At 40.6% G+C, this 24,166-nt stretch overlaps 1 protein-coding gene across 6 annotated transcripts in view; it reads right to left on the reverse strand.

The window, feature by feature from the left end:
• The window catches only part of nlk2 (nemo-like kinase, type 2), an 81,251-nt gene that overhangs the window by 12,727 nt on the left and 44,358 nt on the right, over positions 1-24,166 (reverse strand). The window contains exons 9-12 of one of the 6 annotated variants that reach the window (XM_078245814.1): positions 19,734-19,820; positions 18,365-18,457; positions 14,637-14,672; positions 14,194-14,214 (exon numbers count right to left, since the gene is read on the reverse strand). In XM_078245814.1, the coding sequence (XP_078101940.1) occupies positions 18,368-18,457; positions 19,734-19,820 (177 nt within the window). In that variant the 3' untranslated portion in view covers positions 14,194-14,214; positions 14,637-14,672; positions 18,365-18,367. Of the gene's footprint in view, positions 1-6,970; positions 7,170-13,757; positions 14,215-14,636; positions 14,673-17,050; positions 18,458-19,733; positions 19,821-24,166 lie in introns of those variants that run through there. The other 5 variants (XM_078245813.1, XM_078245809.1, XM_078245811.1 and 2 more) reach the window with 5 other exon arrangements.

Genomic DNA, 24,166 nt, shown 5'->3' on the forward strand with positions numbered 1-24,166 from the left:
ACTGTAGATCAGATAGTAAAAAGGGGGGAGAAAGGGGATGACACGCAGCAAAAGGCCGCAGGTTGGAATCGAACCCGGGCTGCTGCCAACGGTTAGCTAGAGGTCGCCCCAACAAATGTTATTTTGCCTTTCAACTCATATATTGTTTTAAAATTAAGAGGCATTTAAACTATGATGTAAACAAGCCTGTCTGTGTCTGTCTTCGTGCCGTCTGTCAGGCGACAGAAAGAGCAGAGGGAAGACTCTGAAAGTAAAGCAGACACACGGCACTTACTCACTTTTTCGAACACTTGCCCAATCGGGCAACTGGCTGATTGCATTTACTGGTCCGATGTAACTTTTTTTAACGGCATCGGGCAATTGTTATTGTAGGATGCTGTTGTAAGCGAGTGAGCCGGGCAGACGCAGCAGGAGAGTGGGGGCAGGGTTACGCGGAGTAAGAGAGATGCACTGGCATGGCTTTATGGAAGAAATGGGTCATGTATGCAACATCAAACTACCGATATAAACGGAATTGTCTCGTCCCCTTCTTTAGACTTTTTGTGCCAGAAATCCCTACTCTGCTTTTATACAAAAGAACATGACAGGAGCCCAAGATTTAAATTTCAGTAAGATGGCTTCAACACAAGTACAAACTTGAATGTATTGGGTGTATTGAAACACTTAAAACAATAACAGCATTTAAGACATCAGCCACTTGACTCAGATGGCAGATTGCAGAGTAAACCCTCAGTTCCCTAGCAAAGACCACATCTGCTGATTGGCTTCTCTTTTGTCAGGAGCCCTTATGATCTCTCACTAATTTATTCCTTCATTCTGTCTCGTTTTCCCTGATACAAATGCTTTGTCTGAATTCTGATTCAAATTTTATTCTTGTATTTGGATAATATTCTTTTTTATTTTCATCATGACCGTTTTTAATTGCTCTTTAATGTTTCATGTAAAGCACTTTGAATTGCCTTGTTGCTGAAAGGTGCCTAAAGAAATAAAGTTGCCTTGCCTTACAACCTCAGCCTGTCAGTCAATCCCCACGGCATAAAAACCACTGTTGTGCCTGCTTGTCTCACAGGAAGTGTAACGTTGACTGCTTTCGGCTCGCCATTAATACCATATCACAGTGAATGGTGTCTGCGTGAAGTTTTGAAAAACTGTAACCACACTTGAAACCACTTTATCGGCATTGCTGTGACTCACTGTGACTTCAACAAAACTGCAGAGCCGACGTAGTTTGCCCCGTCTGCACCTCTGCGTGTGTGTGTTGAAGCTCCGCTCTCTGTCAACATGCAGAGAGGACAGATAAGCTTGCGCTTATGCGCTCTCAGGTACCGAAATTTGGCACCGTTTGATTTGACGTGAACGAATACTCGGTAATACCGATGTGATTCAGTTGGTACCGAATAGGGTTCGGTACCCAACCCTACTTACTACGCCTCAGCTAATGTGTCAACCCACAGTGATTGAAACAGCAAGCTGGTTGAAATAATTTGTCCGCCTAGCTAGCGATAGCAGGGCAGCACCTCATCACATCCTGAGTCATTTTGACGGTAAAATATACTGCTATTACCACAGCCCGTAAGAGGGGATAAAATGCAAGCTGATTCAAGTCCCCTCCGCTTCGCAGCGGGGTCCTGCATCACGCTGTCTGGGTTGTATTCGCTAAAATGACCGTCTTACTCTACATTATCCCTTATTTAATAATATTCAGGAGGGCTAACATTAGCCAGCTCTAGCCATAATGTCATAAAGTAATATTATTGTCAGGAAGCGACGCTAATCACCAAATTGAATATGCCTCTATCAATCTGGACCTCTATCACTTACCGATCCAGTACTTGTTACTTTGTTCCTCAGTGAATGTTAGCATTTGCACTTTGTTTAGCTAACGTTATCTCTACTTAGTCGTCCTACATTAATTTGGAGATTAAACCCTGTTAGTAAGAAATAATCCTGGTGGAGGTGCAAAAGACACAGACAGGGAGCTGTGGTGTTGGTGAGTGAGCTAATGTTACATTACAGCCTCTCTAGCATCATTGTCATAATTTGTGTTGGACCTGCCCGTTTGGTCATGTATCATGATGTAGCAGCTATCTTGGCCACAGGGGCTTAAAGGGGTGATAGAATGCAAAACCGAGTTTACCTTGTCATAGTTGAATTATGACAGTTCACTGGTCTGAGATCAGCTAATGTTCTGAATGTTGGTTGCACAGATCTTAGACAATCTATACATTGTTCGTCTGCTATTTCATTACTAAATTCACTTCTGAGACTTTTTTATGCGAGAAATCAATTATGTAGAGCTCAAATATGGGCCATTTTACAAAAAATTTATGCCTAATTGCATATTTGGTTCGACTGTGTCGGAGTTCAGATGCTCCACTGTCTGACGTGACAGCCGGCGGGTGCCTGCCGGGGTCGATGGCTTTCCCACCTTCACAGACCCCACTGTGAGCTGGTTGGAGCTCTATCAGGAGACTCGCGTTCAAGAGGCGTTTATTTCCCCTATCGTTTGTTTAAATAACTCAACACACATATCCATTATAAGATTAACTGGAACCTGTGGTTTTTCGAAGTTATAATGCTCCACAAGAGATTGCGGGCCTAACAAGCTTGCTGACTCGCTGTCTCCCCTTCTGATCAGTGCTGCTGTATGAGGAGAAAGCAGAGAGGGGAGGGGCTGCTCCTCAGTCACAGAACAGAAGACAGAAGGGACTGTTTTGGCGGCCACAAGAGAGAAATACCTTAGCGCGCTCGCCGGACAATACTGGCATCTTTTCTACAGAAAGTCGCCAGATTTGTCGCTAGTCGCTTTTTTGAAAAAAAGTCGCTGAGGGGGTCTGAAAAGTTGCTAAATCTAGTGACAAAGTCACTAAGTTGGCAACAGTGGAGCCTCTGCAGCTTCGCTCAGCTCATTGTAAAGAGGGGTGGGGTTGTGTGTGTGTGTGTGTGTCGCTCGTTGTTAACCAACCAGTCAGCGCGCAGCGCATCTAAATATTCATGAGGGAGAAAACCTCTCGTTTCAATCCAGGGCTATTTCACAGGGTTGCATTAGGGCACATAGAACAGCACCCAGGCCATTTTCAGCCCAACCAATGTTACATACCCTATTTGGAGACCTTAACCCTGGATTTCCACCGAATGCGGAACTGCTGTGGACCGGCTCCGCTGCGTATCGGCTCCGTGCTCCACCGTCCGTCAATACCCACCAGGTCCGGATTTGTTGCATAACGGCTGTGGCCATGACTGACAGCTGAAGTCACGAGGACCCATGAGATCTTGCGAATTCAGGTAGAATAGAACCACAAAACCAACAACAGTTTGTTTCCATCCAGAGGAGTAGAGGGGAAACAACTCTGTGCTGTGTTTTCAAGGTGTAGTGCAGGGAAATATGATCCGCCGTGAGCACGGTGTATTTTATTTTGAAAATGAACCAGTGTTTTATTTTGCTTCTGTGCTCGACTTCCTGTCCTGCATTATCTGCCCTGCGATGAATTGCTGCGGAGCTCTCCGGCGTCCGGCAAAAATAGAAGCTCTGCATATCTGCTCCGGAGGGCTGTGGATCGCCGGAGCTGTGCCAGAGTCAGAACGCAGCCGTTCTGCAGTCAGTGGAAATACACACATTGACTTTAATGGAAACCTAATGACTCCGCCGCCGTTCCGGAGCCGATATACAGACAATCCGCAACCGGTGGGAATTTGGGGTTAGGAACAGTGTGAAATACCCTATATAATCATTCTATCACCCCTTTAAAGTAAGCTATATGCAGAGCCATGATCTGTTTGGAGACTGATAACAAGGAAACAAACATGCACATTTATATAAAGAAAAACATCAGTCAACATCACGTAACGGGTTTTCTTTTACTTTGTAAGCATTTTTCACTCAAAGGTGAAACAACACAAATATGATGGATTACATCCAAAACAGAATCACTAGGATCCTAATGATGGTAGGACAATACTATCGAATCACACTTATCCTTCACTCACTCCACTGGCTTCCTGTCTCTTTCATGATCGAGTATAAATTCTCCCTACTCACCCATCAGTGCATCCATGGAAATGCCCCTCCCTACATCAAAGAACTACTCACAGCACAAACCTTTAGGTCCTGACATATATTTAGACTGCTTTTCTCCTATCGAACTCACCAATTAACGGTAAAGATTTCTTCAGGTAAGCCATCTACCTGTCTCTTAGACCCCATCCCAACTAGGCTACTTAAAGAAGCTTTACCCTTGGTTAAACTTTTTTACTAGATATGATCAATATGTCTTTATTAACAGGTTATGTACCACAGTCATTTAAAGTTGCTGTGAGCTCTTCTTAAAACCCACTCTCGATCCAGAGGTCTTAGCCAACTATAGACCTATATCTAATTTGTAATTTGTAATAATTGTGGAGGTCGATATTAATCCTGTGCAAATCTGCCATGTCTGTAATTTGTAAAGTAAAAATTCCACCACAAATTACCTACCACATTTCGCCAAACAGAGGTTGTGTGATAGTATTAGTCCTGTGCAAATCGGCATCTCAGTGATTTGGGGTTGTATTGGCTGCGTTGGCAATAAATAAATAAAAAGCCTTGACATCATATGTGGGGGATAATGTCAGTAAATGTGAGTAAAATACGGACTTTGCTTATCCTGTGTGAATATGCTGCATGAAACACAGACGTGAGGGGGTAATTTCTAAATCTGATGAGGTCACCTGGTAATAATAGTCCCATGCGAATAGGGCTTAAGATCCTTGAGAAGGTAGTCGCTAATCAGTTATGACTTTCTACATAAGTTTATTTGAGGATTTTCACTCAGGATTTAGTACACTCATAGCACAGAGACGGCACTAGTGACAATTACAAATTACCTTCTAATTGCTTCACACTTGTCTCTGTACTTGTCCTATTGGATCTTAGTTCTGCATTCAACACTATTGATCATAACATCTTATTATAGCGACTGGAACATTTAATTGGCATTAAGGGAACCGCACTAAGCTGGTTGAAGTCCTATTTATCAGACCCATCTTAGTTCATGAAAAGATAGACATGGTGTTCCACAAGGCTTGGTGTTTGGACTCTAGGCAATATTATTAGTAAACACTGTATTAACTTTCACTATTATGCGGATGATACCCAATTATATATATTGATCAAGCCAGATGAAACCAATCAGTTAGTTAAACTTCAAGCATGCATTAAGGACATAATTTCCTGATGTTAAACTCAGACAAAACTTAAGTTGTTAGTTGAGTTATTTGATCAGGATATATCCTTTAATGCCCACATAAAACAAATCTCAAGAATCGCCTTTTTTCACCAAAATTGCCAAAATTTAGCACATTCTGTCTCAAATGCATTTGGTACTTCGAGGCTGAACTATTGTAATTCCTTATTATCAGGTTGCTCAAACAAGTCACTTAAGACTCTCCAAAAAAGATAATATTTTGTCCCGTATTAGCTTCTCTGCATTGGCTTCCTGTAAAATCTAGGATTGAACTTGAAATCCTTCTCCTGACCTACAAAGCTCTTAATGGTCAGGCACCATCATATCTTAGAGAGCTCATAGTATCCTATTGCCCCACTAGAACACTGCGCTCCCAGAATGCAGAGTTACTTATTGTTCCCAGACTCAGAGTAAGCTCAAAACTCTCCTCTTTGATAAAGCTTATATTACCTTCCTCCACACCGCTGTGGAGGGTCTGGCTAGTCCACATAGAATTCCGGGATGGGAGAAAAACATGCTCTGGTTTATTGGTATTTCTTTAAACCAATCACAATCATCTTGGGCGGTTCTAAGCCCTGGACACAATAACAGTGCCTCTGCAAAATAGCCTCAGGAAGGAACTTGTTTTGGTGGAACATGTGTACGTTCAAAAGTTGTTTAGAAAACTCAGACTGGACAGTCTAGCTAGCTGTCTCGATTTACTCTGCAGAGATTTGAAAAGCAGTTAACCATAGTCCTCATAAATCCACCAGAGTTTAGAACGCCAACACAAAGAAAGCTGAAGGTGTGGGACATCCGGCCTAAAATGAGGGACATTCGGCAGAATTTCCGGCAGCACCTGGACAATCCCAGAAGTGGAACATCGTCGATATAGCCCAGGTAATCCGAGGCATAGGCCGTGTTGTTTCCTCCACATCAGTCCTATGACTGAAGACAATTTTCCCCACAAAAGAGTGATCTTAGTAAATCCAGTGGAATACGTAATCATCCTGTTATTTATTGCGTGATTCTCCCTTACTGTAAATGCATATGCACTGACGAGAAAGACGCAAAGATGCACACTGCAAACACTAGCACAAACAACATGCAGACTGTGACTCCAGCTTGCTGAGTCTGTTTAATAAATACAGCACGTTTGGGACAAAATGCATCACATCCGCACCTGAAAACAGGCACAAAAGCTGCATTGAATCTGGCCCTGAATATCATAACTTGGGATTGTTTACAAACAAACTTCACTGGGCACCTTTAAGTACATGTGCAGTAGCCACAAGTTGGATTTCTCAGTAGTGCTCCTACCAGATTGCACCAGATTGCCCCAATAGATAAAGACATGGGTGTTTAAGAGTAAAGATCCGTCACTACTGTATGTCATCTCCAACACTTTGGATGTGCTCTTTTAAGTGTTATGTCTCTTTTTAAGACTTGTATTTATATAAGTCAGCTTTGCCATGGAAGACAAACATTCTTAATGTGCTGCTAGTGCTAGTACTCGGTTTTGTTCTGTTTTCTCTGCATTTCACTCACAAAGAGTGGTGGTAGAATATTCTACAGGCCAACTCTGGCAGATTGTGTTGTTTAGTGAATGTGAATAAAATTGCCTGTGAATAGTAAGAAGCCTGCATTTCTTATTACTGAAAGGGTCAACAACTGCTCTTTTTTAGATCCCTTTGTCAATGTTAAAATGAAATGTCTTAAAACAGCAAACATAAAGGCTACCAGTAACTTAGCTCAGCAGATAAACTTACCTTTGACCTGTCTCACAGAGCTCAGATTCTTCTCAAAGCCATCATCAAACTTGGGATTAGTGACAGGCTCAAAGTCACTGGTGTAAACACGGCCAGAGGATGTGGTGTAGCAGCATTTGCACATGCATGTATGGTAGCGCAGTCGACCCTCGTCCAGGTAAGGATGAGCCAGGGCATCCTTTGCTGAAATCCTCTTTGACTAGAGACCAAACCCACAAGTTGTGTGTGATTGACAAGATTATTAACTACATTTTACATTCATCTAAGCCTCAGAATACATGTAAAGAGAAATCAAAAAAACTTTTTTCAGCTCCTAACTGACAGTATGAAAATATTGAGGTGAGGAGGGGGGCTAAACCTTATCTTTCACTTTATACAAAAGCAAGGCCCTTGACAGGGTTATTAAGAACACACTCTCCCCGACATTCCCATATATTATGACACTATTGAATTGGTACAACTTGTTAAAACTATAACGAAATAAGGCAAAGCATAAACAATTTCAGATGATGTACGTTATCTTAAACCGTAATATGTTAATGGTATAATAGTGTCACTTTAGTCACCAATATGCACAATTTGAGTTTAAAATGGTAATTGTTAAGTTTATGGCAAACATAATAAAGTAGTATCATTAGTGAATGAATAAACTGGGCACATGTATTTGGCAGCTCTCTGAATGCTGTGATGGTTTCTTCCCACTAAACAAATGATGACAAAAATATGAATTAGATCAAATTATGTTGTAGCTTATGTATAAGGCCAGTTGTGTTATAATTAAACCAACATAATGCATAAAGTGGCATGGAGCAGGTGGAAAATAAGAGGGGGGGGTGTTCTCCAGGCAGCCAAGTCAAAAATTGCACCGCAAATATTAAAAACCAAGTCAATTACTGTAAGAAAATGTTTCAAATCCACTGCTCACTGACATGGATGTTTCTCATGCTGGATACCATTAAGCGCTGGTTTTACACACAGCTGATTTCATTTTAGGCACAAGGTGACATGTATAATTGTTGCTGTGGTTACCATGCCTTGATTACAGTTCAGATCATCTGAGAGAACAGATGATAAAGTGTATGTGTGTTCAGATCACCAACAGATGCAGATTAATGAACATGCATAATTATATAATGTTCTAAAAATCAGACTGTGTATTGCCACAGTAGAATAAGTGGGCAAAGCATGATGCTGAACTTAAAATATAGTTTCCCTTTATGTGCATGGCGCATTTAACTTGACTGTTCTGTTCTGCTGCTGTTGACAAGGAACAAATGACACACTGTTTGTAGAGATAATGTTCAATCAATAATTACTACAAAGGTCTGTGTGTATTATGTGTGTCAAAACTAACATATTGGTCCCATTACCGACTGGTAGATTGTGATGTGGAAAATAAAGTCCTGATACAGACAGGATTGTTGTCCTCTGCACATGTCAAACCTTTATTTATCAGCAGTCTTAACAATCACACTCACTTCAGTAGTCATGAAGTGTTTTTAAAGACTGGTCTCACAGCACATCAAAGCCTCCACCCCACTTTTGACCTACATCAGTTTGCTTACAGAGCAAACAGGTCCATGGACGACGCCATCGCCATAGCATTTCACACCATGCGGAGTCATTTAGAACACCTGGGAATCTATCTCCATAGACTCTAGCTTAGCCTTCAATAATATCATTCCAGACATACTAGTCAGCAAACTGTCTGACTTAGACCCCACCCTTCCAACCTGCGCCTGGATAAAGGACTTCCTCACAAACCGCCTGAAAATTGTTAAACTTGCCCCCAGCTCTCCTCCACCCTCACGCTCAGCACCGGCTCTTCACAAGGCCAACACCATCATCAAATTCACAGATGACACCACTGTGGTGAGACTCATCTCAAGGGGTGAAGAGTCGGCCTGCAGAGATGATGTCCAGAAATTGACAATCAGCACACAACCGGACACAACACTGAACACAATACAAAAACCAAGGAACTCACCATTGACTTCAGGAAATAGAGCTCAGCAGCAGACAGGAGAGCTCTTCAGAGGCTCACTGTCACAGAAAATTATCGGCTGTGCTCTGCCCTCCCTGGTAGAAACCTCTCGCTCCTGCGGACTTAGCAGACACATTCTGAAGGACTCTTCCCATCCTGTACACCCCGTTTAACCTGTTGCCTTCTGGCAGGCGCTACAGGACCATCAGAGCACGGACCACCAGACTTAAGAACAGTTTCTTACTCTGGGCCAAAACCACACTCAACTCCTCTTTACACTGAATGACCCTCACAGGCAATATGTTGACTTTCATGGGTAACCGTACTGGATCTTGTGCAATAATTACTATCATAATAGTGTAATAGAGTTAGGAGATGTAGATGTATTTGTTTTGCAGGAGACCTGGAGTAGAGGGGACATTTCCACTGGTTGTCCCTTAGGCTACAGAGAGATAGTGTTCCCATCCACCAAACTGAAAGAAGTAACCCAGAGATTCAGGAGGAATGCTTAGTACACTTAATAGAATTAATAAAAAAATGCGAATTTTCAATTTGGCTCAAAATAAAGAGAGGTTGTTGGCACAAATGACACAACCCTACCCAAATCAGCAGTCCCCTCCCTCCACATCCCCACAGAAACAACTTTGACAAAAGTGTCAACAAAAGTGGGCACCAACTACTGCAGCTCTGTCGAACACTGGGTCTGTACATGGCTAACGGTCGGCTTCGAGGGGACTCGTTTGGTAACTACACACACAGCTCTCCTCTTGGCAATAGCATAGTAGAATAGTGGAGCTGCTACCCCCGCGACCCGACCCCGGATAAGCGGATGAAGATGGATGGATGGATGGAATAGTAGAGTATAGTATAATCAACCTAGACCCCTTCTGTCTGAGAGCATTCACAGTTAGCCCCCTAACACCCTTATCTGACCACAGCAAAATCACACTCTACATTGGAAAGACAGTAACAGACCCTCCTGCAGCAGAACCCGGTAAACTGAACTATTCAATTCAATCGCAATAATACAATTTTTTTACACTTCAAATCACCGCAGTAATGATGGCCTGCATCAGGCTGTACCAGACATTTACAACACATTTGACAATGTGGAAGATTTATCCAATCTGAAAAATAATCAACACAGATCAAAAACATCAACAAATAAAAAGTGGTTTGACATAGACTGCAGACATCTGCGAAAAACTCTCAGAAGTTTATCAAATCCAAAAACACAGACAACCTGACAATCCTGAAGTTCGCCTCCAATACTGGGAAACACTCAGAACTACATCTACATTGACATTTATTGACTTAAATAAGTTCTGGGATAAAATTGAACTCTTTCAGTAAACCACACAAGGAAGAATTGGCTATTCAAAATGGTGAAATATGGAAAAAACAGTTTGAAAACCTATATAGTACCATCACAATGAATTTGGCCAAACAATCTACAAGTTCTGGAATCAGTCGTTAAAGACCATCAAATTACTGAACAAGAGCTACTGGCTAAAATCCAGGCCCTTCAACCAAGGAAGGCCAGCGGTCTTGATGGTATTTAAATGAAATGCTGAAATTTACCAACCATAAATTCAATACTGCCATATTAAAATGATTCAACCTCATTCTTAGCATTGGACATTTCCCAGACATTTGGAGCAAAGGCATTATCACACCAATCTTTAAAAATGGAAATCAATTGAATCCAAACAATTACAGAGGCATTTGTGACAGCAGCAACCTGGGGAAATTATTCTGCAGCACCCTAAACAGCCGACTGCAAGACTTCCTCAGTGAACACAATGCCCTGAGCAAGAGTCAGATTGGTTTTAAACCACACACCCTCATTAATAATGTCCACCAAAACAAAGACAACATTTTCTCTTGTTTTGTAGATTTAGAAAAAGTATTTGACTCAAATTGGCATAATGGTCTGTTCCTAAAATTAATTGAAAAAGCTGTGATACCTATGATAGTATTAAAACAATGTATATAAGTGGAAATATGGAAATAGATTCAAAGCAAAGGGGTTCAACAGGGCTGCAGTCTCAGCCCCACCCTGTTTAACATTTATATAGATGAATTGGCAAAATCATTAGAACAATCATAGGTCTCACCCTGTCTGACACAGAAATTAAATGTCTACTTTTTGCAGATGATCTAATATTGTTAGCCCCATCTAAGGAGGTGTTACAACAGCAACTGGATCATCTACAAAACTTCTGCAAGACCTGGGCCCTGACAGTTAATTTGGAAAAGACTAGAGTTATGGTCTTCCAGAAATGACCCAGATGTCAGAGAAACCCAACCAGGTTCTTACTGGGCTCCCCTGACATAGAACACACACACAGCTACACATATTTAGGACTAAAAATTACATCTACAGGGGATTTTAATCTGGCAGTTAATGATCTCAGAGACAAAGGAAGAAGGGCATTCTATGCTATAAAAAAAGTATTTAATTAATTAATTAAGATACAAAAAAGGGCAATAAAATTCTACAAACACCTAAAATCAAGTGACCCTGAATTCTACCATTACAAAGTCCTCCATTGCCAAGAGGAGAAGATTCCCCTCAGCCAGCTGTTCCTGAGGCTCACCTCTTCTAACAGGACAACCCTCACACAATCTAGCCCAACCAAGTCATAGCTAAAGAAAAGAAAAAGTATATTAACTATTGGACATCTACCACAAAAACTCTAAACAAACTTCACTGCTATTTGGCTCCAAGCAGACCGTACACAGTGGCAAACTATCTACGCACTGTGACTGATCAGAAGCTGAGAAAGACATTAACTATGTACAGACTCAGTGATCACAGACTGGCCATAGAGACTGGCCCACACAAACAGACCTGGCTGCCTAGAGAAGTCATTAACTATACAGACTCAGTGACCACAGACTGGCCATAGAGACTGGCCCACACAAACAGACCTGGCTGCCTAGAGAAGTCATTAACTATGTACAGACTCAGTGATCACAGACTGGCCATAGAGACTGGCCCACACAAACAGACCTGGCTGCCTAGAGAAGTCATTAACTATACAGACTCAGTGATCACAGACTGGCCATAGAGACTGGCCCACACAAACAGACCTGGCTGCCTAGAGAAGACAGGCTGTGTCAGCTCTGTCCACAGAGATGGATGGAGACAGAGCAGCACTTCCTGCTACGATGTAGCACTTATAAAAATATTTAAACACAGTTCTTTACGAAAATTAAGTGTAAACTCAAACAAACAAAAAGTCTCAGCGCTGTAGAAGCAGCGAGATATGTGAGTGCATGTCACAGCCTGTTCATCTCCTCACAGCTCTCCTACCTGCTCATTTAGTCCTATACTTTGTGTTTTTCATGTTTTTTTCTTTCTTACATTTAACGATTTTATATTAATATACTGTTGTTTCTTTATTGACCCTAAACAAATGAATTATCGACACACACAGGTTTTTATTTTTTCCTATGATTTTCTTTTTATTTATTTTTTTATATATTTCTGTTTAATCAATGTAGACATTAATATATGTATTTTTTATGCATTTTTTTCTCATCTTGTTATCATTGAATTGTATTATCCTTGACACTTTGGCAATATTGTTTTCCTGACATTCATGCCAATCAAGCAATTTGAATTTGAGATAGAGAGAGAGAGGGGAAAGAGAATTATATTACTCTGTTAAGTTCTTTCAATTATCCCATATTATTTTATTATATATAGTATTAGAATACAGGTCTAGTGGACCAAGGTACTGATTATTTTTTTGGCTTGTTATTGATTGGACAGATTAAGCAAGGAAAGTGAGAGAGAGAGAGGAGGATGACATGCAGCAAAGGGCCACAGGAATCGAACCTATGGCCGTTGTGACGAGGACTGCGCCTCTCTACATGGGGTGCACGATCAACCAAGTGTGCGAACCAGGCGCCCCAACTTGACGACTTCAAGTGAGTTTCTGAACTCATCCAGAAGTGGACTAGTAAGAAAACAGGGTGACAGTAATGGAAAAACCAGGACAGGGAGTCCACTTTACAGCCCTGAGATCTGTTAATGCTCTACATTCCAGAAGAGTAGAAGTTGCATCAGAGGACACAGCTGGAGATTTTAATCCAGAACCAAAGAAACTGACTTTTTGCATTTTAAGTAACATGTTTTGAGTATCCAAATGCCTGATCAAAGGATACTTATACAACCTGAAAGATATGTCATACCACACATGCTGTGAGAAGAGGGTGCTCCAAACACATGGCATCCCAACCCCCTTTGTGCTCCTCAGAAGAGGGGGGAACAGCACCCAAGCAAGCTTGTGAAAGTGTAATCATTTATTTTCTGTTTAAATCCTGCATACACACGTGATTGCTTTTCAATAGTTTGATGTGTAGCGTATATGGGTGGTTAATTAACATTAATGAATATTTACTTTATCATAAAATGCCTGCACTCTACAGCCTAATAGCAATAATTTGTTAATATTTAAATGATAATAAATTCAGGGCACCACACAACAGGAGAGAAGCTGATATACCACCTTGTTTTAATCTCATAATCTGAGGGTCAGCTACAAAAGTGAGTCCATGACTCAATGTACTAAACCCACAAAAACACGTAATCTGGTTCTTAGTAAATGAGGAATTTATTTATCTAATAAGAATACACACCACTAAATCAGCAAAGCATAAAAAATTAATGAAAGAATGGAATGGATGAAAACATAGAAAGAAATTATTTCTATGGATGACACTAACTTAGATTAACGTGAACAATAAACAAGGTAATTGGCAAGATGTATAAAATCAGGACAGCAGCTCAGATTTAAGAAGGGAGACTTTAATACAGAGAGCGCTAATTTCCCTACTTGTTCCCAGCAAAATCCAGAGAGCATCAACCCTGGTTAACAGGTGAGCAAGATTTGACCTACTCAGATGGAGAGATAGTTGTAGACAATGCCTGCGGGAGGACGATGGTGAAAGTCAGCGGCGGCGGTTCTGTAAGGACTGAGAAACTCACTTTCCTCAACTGGCTTGTCCCCTCGAAGTGGCTCCGCAGGGCTGTTTCTGTCCCTCTCTGCAGCAGTAGGCAAAGCTTCGGGTCACCATCAGATGACGACCGAACGTATTAGAGCTAGCTCTTTAGCTCCAATTTTTGGCGAGTTGGAACACAGAGATGGAGAAGATGATCTTGGTTGAACTGGAGCAGTTTCTCAAAGTATTTGCACTTCCTCAGCGCTTCGTTTGGACTTAGTCCGTCGACACATGGGCCCATGGGCAGCTTGTGTTAGAGAAGGAAAAAAAGGACAAAAGGATTGTCCGAAAAAGGGGTTGCAGGAGAAAGTAAAAGAAGAATATGGCATACTTTATTAATCCCCCAAGGGCAAATTACATTTTTACACTCTGTTGTTACACATATTAAACACAGGCCTTAAATACACACACATGCCCAGGAGATACAGTATACATGCACTAATTAGAGAGATGTCAGAGTTAGGGGGCTGCCCTCCGGTTCCCAAGCCAAGTCCCTACACACTGAGCTACTGCTCAAAAAGCATGCAAGTCATCTCTTACTTAAAGGTCTTGGTCCGAAAAGGGCAGTGTCCAGAGTCACTAATCCCTCCCATCACAACTTTCTGACCCTTAACATATTTTAAACTGAACTTTCTCTTTCTGATATTAAGTATTTCTAGACTCACTTACCTAAATCTCCCATAATTGAAACCTAGAGATATTTAGCTGCAAGTAGAAAACAAACATCACTAACATTATTATTCAGCATGAAAACAGAATGGAATATTGTACACATTATACACAGTATTATACACATCAAAACATTGAAAAGCATCACATAATTAGTGATGAGGTCACAACAAAAAAAACTGAGGCACTCTTACATGACTATATAGATGTATATAAAAGGTATCGCTTATACATATATACATTAGGGCTGTCAAAATAACGCGTTAATTTCGATTAATTAATCTGAGAAAAAATAGCGCGTTAAAAAAAATAACGCAGATTAATCCATTCCATATTGACGTTTGACCCGGAGCCGTTCTAGCCACCATTCGACTGTAAGATGAAGGAGGGAGACGAGATGTGCTGCCTGGATCATTAATTGGAACATTTACTTGTAAAAATCTTCTTCCTGCCAACCCTGGCTACCGAAATCTGGTGCCACTGATATGTCTGCGCTTCTCTCTGATGCTCTGAAGACGATACAGACAACACAAACACCGCTGCACGTGACGCTAGTTAACACGCTGCACGTGTTAACTAGCATCACGTGCAGCGGTGTTAACACGTGCAGCGTGTTAACTAGCAGCTAACAGCTAACGTTAACCTACCGCTAGCTAGTAGCTGGATTAAAAACGGTTAAAATGTTGACAGCTAACGCTAAACGGTGTAAAGTTTGACTGTGTTTTACTGTAGAGGATTCAACACCGGTATGTAACAATCTGTAGCTGCCGTAGGAAAAACACAGACGGTGCGTTCAATGAAGCTGGTAAACTACAGCCTTGTGAAATTATTGTAAATGTCTTTCCCATCTGGTGGTTGTTTGTCGTTCAACAGCAATTTACTAATGAAATAAGTTATTGTTATACATTAAATCATAAAATTTTGACCATATGGCCTTAGCAATAAACAAGCCGTTCTTTAATGTCACCAACTGTTGTTTAGTACCCCTTTTTTTTTTTTCTTTTCTTACTTTATTAAAAAGTATCGGTTCAGGCACCATTAATTATGTATGCGATTAATTTTGAATAATTAATCAGAGTACGTAATTAGATTAAATTTTTTAATCGATTGACACCCCTTATATATATATATATATATATATATATATATATAGTATCTGCGTATGAAGGATTGAAACAGAATAACAGATTGGAACTTTTATGGAACTATTATGTAAGGCGCTGCAGCTACGAGTGGTTGCATGCACGGTAGCCGGACACGCTGCTGATGACAGCATGTGGAGATGGTCACACAATCATGCTGGCGGCACGCCGACTGCCTGGCAGCGTGAGGCAGTGGTTTTTCCTTGGGTGCTAAGGCTGCGTTAAATGGTATGTGTGAACTCAGTTATGTGAATTATTTTATTTAAACTATTGTGCTATGGGAACTGTTAAGATGGATAGAGATGAAGTGTGTGAACGTCTGATTATATTACGTTTATATTGTGAAGGTGCGGGGTGAGGCTCATTTGAGTTGCTCTAATAGAGCCCGGGATGCATCTTATTTTGGGTGTTACGGGTATACATTGTCTATTCAGTTGTATGGGTTGTATCATTAAATCTGTTATTCTTCTTGTGTGTTAAGGGGGGAGTTGGAGCAGGGTGTCTATTAAAACCTACACTCTGGACTCTGACCCAGGAGTACGCACAGAAAGGGGTGAAATGACAAAACGGCGACACCGACAACAGATGAAACGCAAGAACTTGTGTGAAACAGAGACCATTGTGTAAAATAAATCTAAATATTGCCTGTCATTAATAATATAAAGAATTCAAAAGCCATTCTTACAATTAATACACAAGCACCTGTTTGATTGATCTGCGGTGAAAAAGACAAAATAAAACAAGATAGTATCTAAATTCAAATGAAGATATATTTGCAAAAAGAAAACTCAAATACAGTATGTTCTATAATGATATTTGCATGTCATGGAATTTATTCTCATATGTAAATACAAGTACAAATAATGTTTACACTGATGCTGTTTTCGATGCCTCAGTCTGGCAGAGCACATCATTTTAATATGGTTATCATATACAGTATCATAGTGTATATATATATATATATATATATATATATATAATCTTTTTTTCCGTTTGCATTCCCACTGGCCAAGTGGCCATAGGGACAGGTAGGAGGGGTAAGGGAGTGACGCAAGCACTGCAACGGTCTTTGCCGGTGAGCCGCACGACACGCTTGTGGAGTTTAACTCCAAAAAGACAGTTAACCACAGGTTCCCGTCAATCTTATGATGGACATGTGTTGTGATATTTAAACAAACGAACTGTCGACGGGGAAATAAAAGCCTCTTATTTACGCACAGTTTTATAAATGAGGTCAAGGTGCCATACGTTGTAGTCACTCCCCCCCCCCGACTTTCTCACAGCACATCCTTTCAAGTGTGTGAGATGCAGCTTTCACATCTTCTAATCAGTTCAATTCAATTTTATTTATAATGTCAAATCATAACAGTAATTATCTCAGGACACTTTACAGATACAGATACAAAGACACAACAATTCCCTCCAAGAGCAAGCATTTAGTGTGACAGCAGCAAGAAAAGAATTTCCTTTTAAACAGGAAGAAACCTCAGACGGACCCTGGCTCTTGGTGGGCGGCAATTTGCCTCGACCGGTTGAGGGAGAGAGAGAGATCAGGCATTTGGGTAACTATCATACACGTTTCTTAAAATGTAAACATCATTGTCTTTTAGTTCTAGATTAGAATTTCCGGTTGTGTAGTCTGATGCAGTTTATACTCTTCTGGAATGTAAGAGCATTAGCAGGTCTCAGGGTGGGGGTTAAAGGGGTCATAAAGTGGAATTTCTGTCCTGGGTCCAACAGACTTGCCCAGAGTCCAGTTCTGGATGAGTTCAGTAACTCACCAAAAGGCCATTCATGCTACAAATGTTTAAAATATTTTATTATGTTTTTATGCTAAATAATAATGTTAACCATGTTTGTATTCTACATGCAGCTAAATATCTCTAGGTTTCAATTATGGGAGTTAGGTGAGTGAAACTAAGGATATTTAATGTCAAAAAGAGAAAGATTAGTTGAGAAGAATTAATGTCAGGGAAGTTAAGGGCAAGAGAGGGGCCAAAGTGATTTTTGACACTACCCTCGGACCAAGACCTTAAATAGAGACGTCACCGGAATGGCATGCTTTTTCTTCTCTTCTTCTCTTTTTACAAATCTGTGCATGTTTCAGTCTGCGTCTCAATGACCCTGTGGCCGAGACCCCCTGCTCCCTCTTATTCTCGGAACTTTACTGTTCTCCTGCAACACCATCTTCTCTAACGCAAGCAGCCCAAAGTGCCCATGTGCGACTAAACTCAAAATGGATCCATTGAATTGGAACAAAGCAACGAAGAAGCTTGCAAAGACTTTGAGAACCTGCTCCAGTTTAACTACGACCATCCTACTCTAGCTTTGTGTTCAGACTCGCCAAAAGTCAGAGCTTAAGAAACAGTGACAACACCTCTCTGGTAACCATCTGGTTGTGACCTGAAGCTTCACCTACTGCTGCAGAAAGAGACAGAAATGACCAGGCAAAACTGCTCCAAAGGAAAGAACAAGCTAAGGAATACGAGTTTCTCAGGCCCTTCAGGACATACGCGGCCTCCCACTGTCATCCTCCCACAGGCAGTGTCTACATCCATCCATCCAAGTTGGTCAAACATTGCTTACCTATTAGGGTTGATGCTCTCCTGGTTTTGTAGATAAAGATTTAGGGCAATTTGGGCTCCCTGTGGTATAGTCTCCCTTCTTAAATCTCAGCGGCTGTGTTGGTTTAATACAAAACAATTCCTATGAAGTTGGGACGTTGTGTAAAACGTAAATAAAAACAGAATACAATGATTTGCTAAGCAAACCTATATTCAATTGAATACACAACAAAGACAAGATATTTAATGTTAAAACTGACACATTTTATTGTTTTTTGTGACTATTCACTCATTTTGAATTTGATGCCTGCAATACGTTCCAAAAAAGCTGGGAAAGGGGGCATGTTTACCACTGTGTTACATCACCTTTTCTTTTAACAACACTCAATACGCATTTGGGAACTGAGGGCACTAATTGTTGAAGCTTTGTAGGTGGAATTCTTTCCCATTCTTGCTTGATGTGCGACTTCAGTTGCTCAACAGTCCGGGGTCTCCATTGTCGTATTTTGCACTTCATAATGCACCACACATTTTCAATGGGAGACAGATCTGGACTGCACGGTTTACAAAGTGGTAAACCTCGCCCCATCCTTGCTTGTGAACCAATCATGAACAACCTGTTCACCTGTGGAATGTTCGAAACAGGTGTTTTTTGAGCATTCCTCAACATTCTCAGTCTTTTGTTGCCCCTGTCCCAGCTTTTTTGGAACGTGTTGCAGGCATCAAATTCAAAATGATGGAATATTTGCAAAAAAAACAATAAAATGTATCAGTTTGAACATTAAATACCTTGTCTTTGTAATTTATTCAATTGAATATAGGTTGGAAAAGATTTGCAAAATATTTAATTCTGTTTATATTTACGTTTTACACAATGTCCCAACTTCATTGGAATTGAGGTTTGTACAGCTTGCAAATACCTTGTTTACTGTTTGTTATTTATGCAATAATCTGTTAGTTTTCATTCATTCAATTATGCAGGTGTTTACTCAGTAATGTGTATTCCTAGTAGTTAAATACATTTTCCATTTATAAAGACCTTGATTACATGTTCTTGTATGTTTGAAGTATATTACTATACACCGAGTCATAGATTTGTAGCAAACCTTTAGGTTATGAGATTGAATCAACTTGGTTTATCAGTGTTTCTCTCTTCTGGTAAAATACTATCATTCTAATTAAAATGTGAATCTCTTTAACTAAAGCACAGGTGCCCAAGTTAGTCTCCTCTATTTTACTTTTTTGCTTGCTTCAAACAGGCCATTGTCATAACAGGCACACAGACTGTGTATACTGTGTTATGCAGAACATATCCATAATTAGGACTCACTGAATGAGTTTCATTCATTAACAAAACACAATGCAAAACTATGTATAGCAGAATGACTCACCGGATCAAATACCAGCATCCTACAGAGGAGGTGGACAGCTTCATGGGTTGCTTGGCTAGACAGTGTGTACAGAACAGGAAGGGATGGCTGCAGACAAAACAAACATCACAACATCAACCATCCTTCCGCTGTTTCTTTTAGCTTCTGGTATACGTTATAAACATGTGTATCAAATAATATCTTTTAATTTCTTGCGGTTGTTAAAAAAGTGTTCGACAGATTATTCACACTTTAAACAAACCACCACACTTCAAATATTAAAACTTCTGGTAACACTTTACTTGAAGGTATCGACAATCGTGACATGACACTGTTATGAACGTGTCATAAACATTTATTCTGTCATTAAGTGTCCTCCGGTTTTTGTCATGACAAGTTGATATTGTTTGGGTTGTCTTATTTATGACAACTTGACATTAATCAAAGTGACATTACCAGAAGTTGTCTTGGTCATGACAAGTTGACATTAAATTTGTTTGGGATGTCTTTGTAATGACAACTTGACATTAATCAGGATGACATTACCATGGACACTCCAAAGAAATTTAATGTCAACAAAAACCGAACTGGGGGGCACGAGGGGGGGATTGAAATGGAACACACCTGTCCTTGTTCACTTTCAGCCCAGACTGTACGGATCGACCGCCAGTTGTAAGCTTAGCGCTACTGCTTTAAGTGCGTTTATTTTCCATCTTATTTCCATTAATTATGGTATTCCATCCCTGTTTTTATGTTCAATCTATGTCTGCTTATGTCATGCAATTTTCTTATTGTAAAGTAGCCTATTTCTTGTATAAAGAGACTATACAAATATTTCTAAAAAGTATTATTACTGCTTTTTACACATCATATTTACCTGCAGACTCATTTCAATGAGGCTTGGTAATCAGCTGCAAGAGTTTCTGATTTAGAAAGTTTGTGATCTGTATCATAATTAAATATGTTAATGGTTATATCTTGCAAAAACAGAATTTATTCCATGCATTTACAGATAATGTTGGAAGAAATCACACATACAACTATTTAGTAAATATCTTCTCCTTCGGTGGTCAGAAACAGGAGTTTTAGCAATTGTACATTACTGCCACGTAACCATGGATGTATTTTATTGCACCAAATGCATTGTGGGTGATATCCATCTCTAGAGTGACCATCGCTGTTCACTCGCTCTCTCTGCCCTCCCAAGGGTCGATCTCACCAAGTTCACTTCAGTTTTTAAGACAAATGGAACGACACTTGAGATGGCGGCTGGGATTCCCCCGAGGGCAAGTGCTTAGGGGAAGTGAACGAGGGTATGTTAAACTAGCCTGGCTCCGCCCTCCTACGTACTTCCGCTCAATTTTTATTTCGCTTCAGTACTCCGTCTGGGTTTGCGGTATAGTCTTGGGTTTTCTCGACCAAAGTTTATGGCGGTCCAATCAGCGAACAGAGGGAGTGGCTGAGAACGATGACATTGAGGACACGCGCTAGAAAGATGCGAGCGAAGCCATTCGGTCCGTTGTGGCAACACCGCAGACTATCCAGAAGTTAAAGCCCGAGCAAGAACAATCTTTGCTGAGTTTTGTTGGTGGCCATGATGTTGTGGCCCTCCTCCCCACGGGGTTCGGGAAAAGTTTGATTTTCCAGCTCACTCCGTTAGTGGCGAAGGAGTTGGCTAAGGCTAACGCTAGCGGTGCTAATGCTAATAGCCTTGACAGTCTCCCCTCTTGTTGCACATGCACATGACATACGTCACGACCAAACGTTAGCGATTAGTTATGGCAGATCCAGAGTGGCTCTGGGAATATCCAATAGTTTTAAACTTCAACAAAGTACCTGCCTTCAAGGAAGTTAACACTTGTCAATGGCGAGAGGCCAGACTCTCTGTACAAATGAAATGTACGAGAGTCTGGTAGGACCAGGCTAATGTTAAACCACTATTGAAACGCAGCTAAGGAGAGAGGAGTTGAGGCAACAGGCATTCAACAAACAGACATCCAGTCTGGAGCCTTCATTTTAAAGCGACATAAACAGGGCTTGACATTAACTTTTTTGCTCACCAGCCACTGTGGCTAGTGGTTTTCCAAAATTACTAGCCACATTGCATTTTTACTAGCCATTATTTTGTGGGAAATTACGTTTTATTTGAATAAAGTTGACTATGGTGTGCTACAATTCACTTGAACCAGAACCCTTTTAAATGTAATTGACCACTGTAAACACCCAAACAAGACTACATAAAATATATAAGCACAGCAGTCATAAAATATAAGCTATGATAAGGCTGTGTGCAAAGCTCCTTTTGTATGAAAACATGCAACCAATTTAGACAGAAAAAAGAGTATTGCTTAAGGTTTGTATTGCATAAGTGGTGTAGGGCTGTCGAAGATAAATTTAAAGTCGTTTGTGTCACGTCTGCCCCGCTCTTATTGTGTTTGTTGTGTGTTTGGATTTCCTGTTTTATTTTGAAGTTTTTCTGTTCCCCTTAGTGTTTCTTGTTTTTACTTCCTGTCTTTTGGTTTTCCCGCCTTTGTTATTGTCTGATGTCTTTCACCTGTTCACCAGTTCTGTGTCAAGTTTCTTTGTTTTAGTTGGTTTCATGTTTTCTGCTTGTTTTCATGAACTTCCTGTTTTATTTTGAATTCCACTGTTTGGTTACATCTTGGTCACTTGTCTTCCTGTCTTTGTTTGTTTCCCGCCTTTTCTGATTGTCTTATGTGTTCCACCTGTTGCACCTGTTGGATCACCTGTCCCTTGTTAGTCCTCGTTACCTGGTGTATTTAGTCCCTGTTTTTTCTGTGTCTGTTGTTGGTGGATCGCCATTCGTCTTCCGTCTTTGTGTGTTAGTTCCTTCCAGTTTCTTCCGTGTTCTTTGATTTTTCCTGTGTTTGGACATTTCCAGCTTGCGTGTTTTTGTAAGCTCTCTTTGTGATATCATTAAATTATTTTTATTTCTACTGCTGCTTTTTCCTCGCATTTCTGCACTTGTGTTCAAGCCAGATTCTTGACAGTATCTACCAACAACATAAAAAAAAGCTAACCTGCTTAGGGCTGCACGATATTTTGTTTCATCGTCTACATCGCGATGTGCACATGCGCGATAGTCACATCGCAGGACGTTGCGATGTTGACGCTACATCTTCTTTGCTGCTTGATTAAAAAAAAGTAAACTCTCACCGCTCTCCTTTTCCGTGATTGTTACCGGCCGGCCCTTCCCCTTTAAGACAGGTGGTCATGTTAGTCTGACGGGGGGTTTGTTATGGTAAGTGAGGCTCTCCCGTGTGTAGAAAAGTACCGTAAGCGGCAGCTGCCGCTGACACAGTGATGCACATGCTTTTCCATGGGTAGTGAAGCTACAGTAGTCAGTGTTTTATGTTCGCTGCAAAGACAAACTAAATCACCTGATTAATCCAACGTAATCACGACATATCCCGGCCATTTTCCACCGCAGAAAGCTGCTACCAGCCAGGCTAAAGCTAACATAGTTAGCCTAAAGAAACAAGGCGTCTGTCCCAACTAACGTTATGGTTCGGAGCTGCGACGCTGGAAACGTAACACTAATCTACAACAGCAGTCTGTTTCTGATAGAACGTCATTTACATTGATTTAAGTGCTCTTGGATATGCAGTTTGTTGCAAGAGTGTGACATGCAGGCTCTGCATGCACAGCAAACCAATCATGATCAATTTTAATCAATTTATCAAACAACCAAAGCAGGCCCCGCTAGTCGACCACAACCTGAAATTTAGAGGAAGCAACATGCATGCATTAATATCATTCACTTTAGCCTGGATTGATATTATATGAATACAATGGTGTCATGTCAGTCAACCAGTGTATTTCTTCCTAATTTCCCTCTCCAAAAATCACTTCAGAAGAGTAACCCCACGCTTACTTGCTTTGGTTTTTGTAAAGCATTAAAGTTCAACAAAGACTGGTTTTTATTTTCTTTGTAGATGCACTCCTACAAAATCACCCCAGTAGTTGAGAATGATTTAGTATTTCTAAATAAGCTATTTATGTCCTCTTGTAAAAATTAGTCTTTTTCTAGATCTTTTCGTATCGCAATATATATCGCAGGGAAAAAAAATATCGCAATGTAAGTTTTTTTCCAATATCGTGCAGGCCTAAACCTGCTGTTTCTCGTGCGTCTCTCTAAGAATGCACTTACAAATGAAGCTGTGTGTCCGACAGTAGCTCTGCTATGTTTATATTTTAGAGAATATTAATGTTATTTTTCTCATTAAACATGCCTTATTTCACCGACCCACTATTAATCAGAATGTTAATTTATATTATCCAACCAGCCGGAATCCATGGGGCCACGGATTATCTCTCCCCCTCTTTTCCTTTCTCTCTCACGTGTCTTTGTTTACATGCCACAGGTGAAAACCGCAGAGGATATAGCTCCTCTGGGGAGCCTTCTCGCTCCTAAATGTGCATTTAAGGAATTG

Source organism: Sander vitreus, chromosome 3, assembly GCF_031162955.1.
Source record: "Sander vitreus isolate 19-12246 chromosome 3, sanVit1, whole genome shotgun sequence".
NCBI classification, from domain to species: Eukaryota; Metazoa; Chordata; class Actinopteri; order Perciformes; family Percidae; genus Sander; species Sander vitreus.